Here is a 479-nt window from a genome sequence, read left to right on the forward strand (position 1 = left end):
GAGGCCGCGGGCCAGCTACGGCGACCGGCACTGCGTCAGCGTGCTGCAGGGCCAGACCCTGGCCACGCTCGACTTCACCTCCCGCGTCATCGACTTCTTCACCGTGCAGAGCACCGAGGCGGCCGAGGGAGGTACGTCCAGCCGGGGGCTGGGGGGGGGGGGGGGGGGGGGGGGGGGGGTCTCTGCTAGCAGCAGCTATGTCCTCCCCCCCCTCCCCAGGCTTTGAGAACCCGCGTGCCCTCGTGGTGCTGGTGGAGGAAGAGCTGGTGGCCATCGACCTCCAGACGCCGGGCTGGCCCACCATCCCTGCCCCGTACCTGGCGCCGCTCCACTCCTCCGCCATCACCTGCTCCTGCCACATCTCCAACGTGCCGCTCAAGCTCTGGGAGAGGATCATCAGCGCCGGCGAGCAGCAGAGCCCCCGGCTTTCCTCTGCTGTGAGTGATAGGGATGGCGGGGGGGGGGCCCGGGGCCCCCCC

At 71.6% G+C, this 479-nt stretch overlaps 1 protein-coding gene across 1 annotated transcript in view; it reads left to right on the top strand.

Annotated features, from left to right (window-relative positions):
- The window catches only part of LLGL1 (LLGL1, scribble cell polarity complex component), a 6,051-nt gene that overhangs the window by 1,304 nt on the left and 4,268 nt on the right, over positions 1–479 (top strand). Inside the window, 2 exon segments of the mRNA XM_009286587.1 lie at positions 4–131; positions 220–437. Of these exon segments, the coding sequence (XP_009284862.1) occupies positions 4–131; positions 220–437 (346 nt within the window).

This window comes from Aptenodytes forsteri, unplaced genomic scaffold (genome assembly GCF_000699145.1).
Source record: "Aptenodytes forsteri isolate BGI_AS27 unplaced genomic scaffold, ASM69914v1 Scaffold55, whole genome shotgun sequence".
NCBI lineage: Eukaryota > Metazoa > Chordata > Aves > Sphenisciformes > Spheniscidae > Aptenodytes > Aptenodytes forsteri.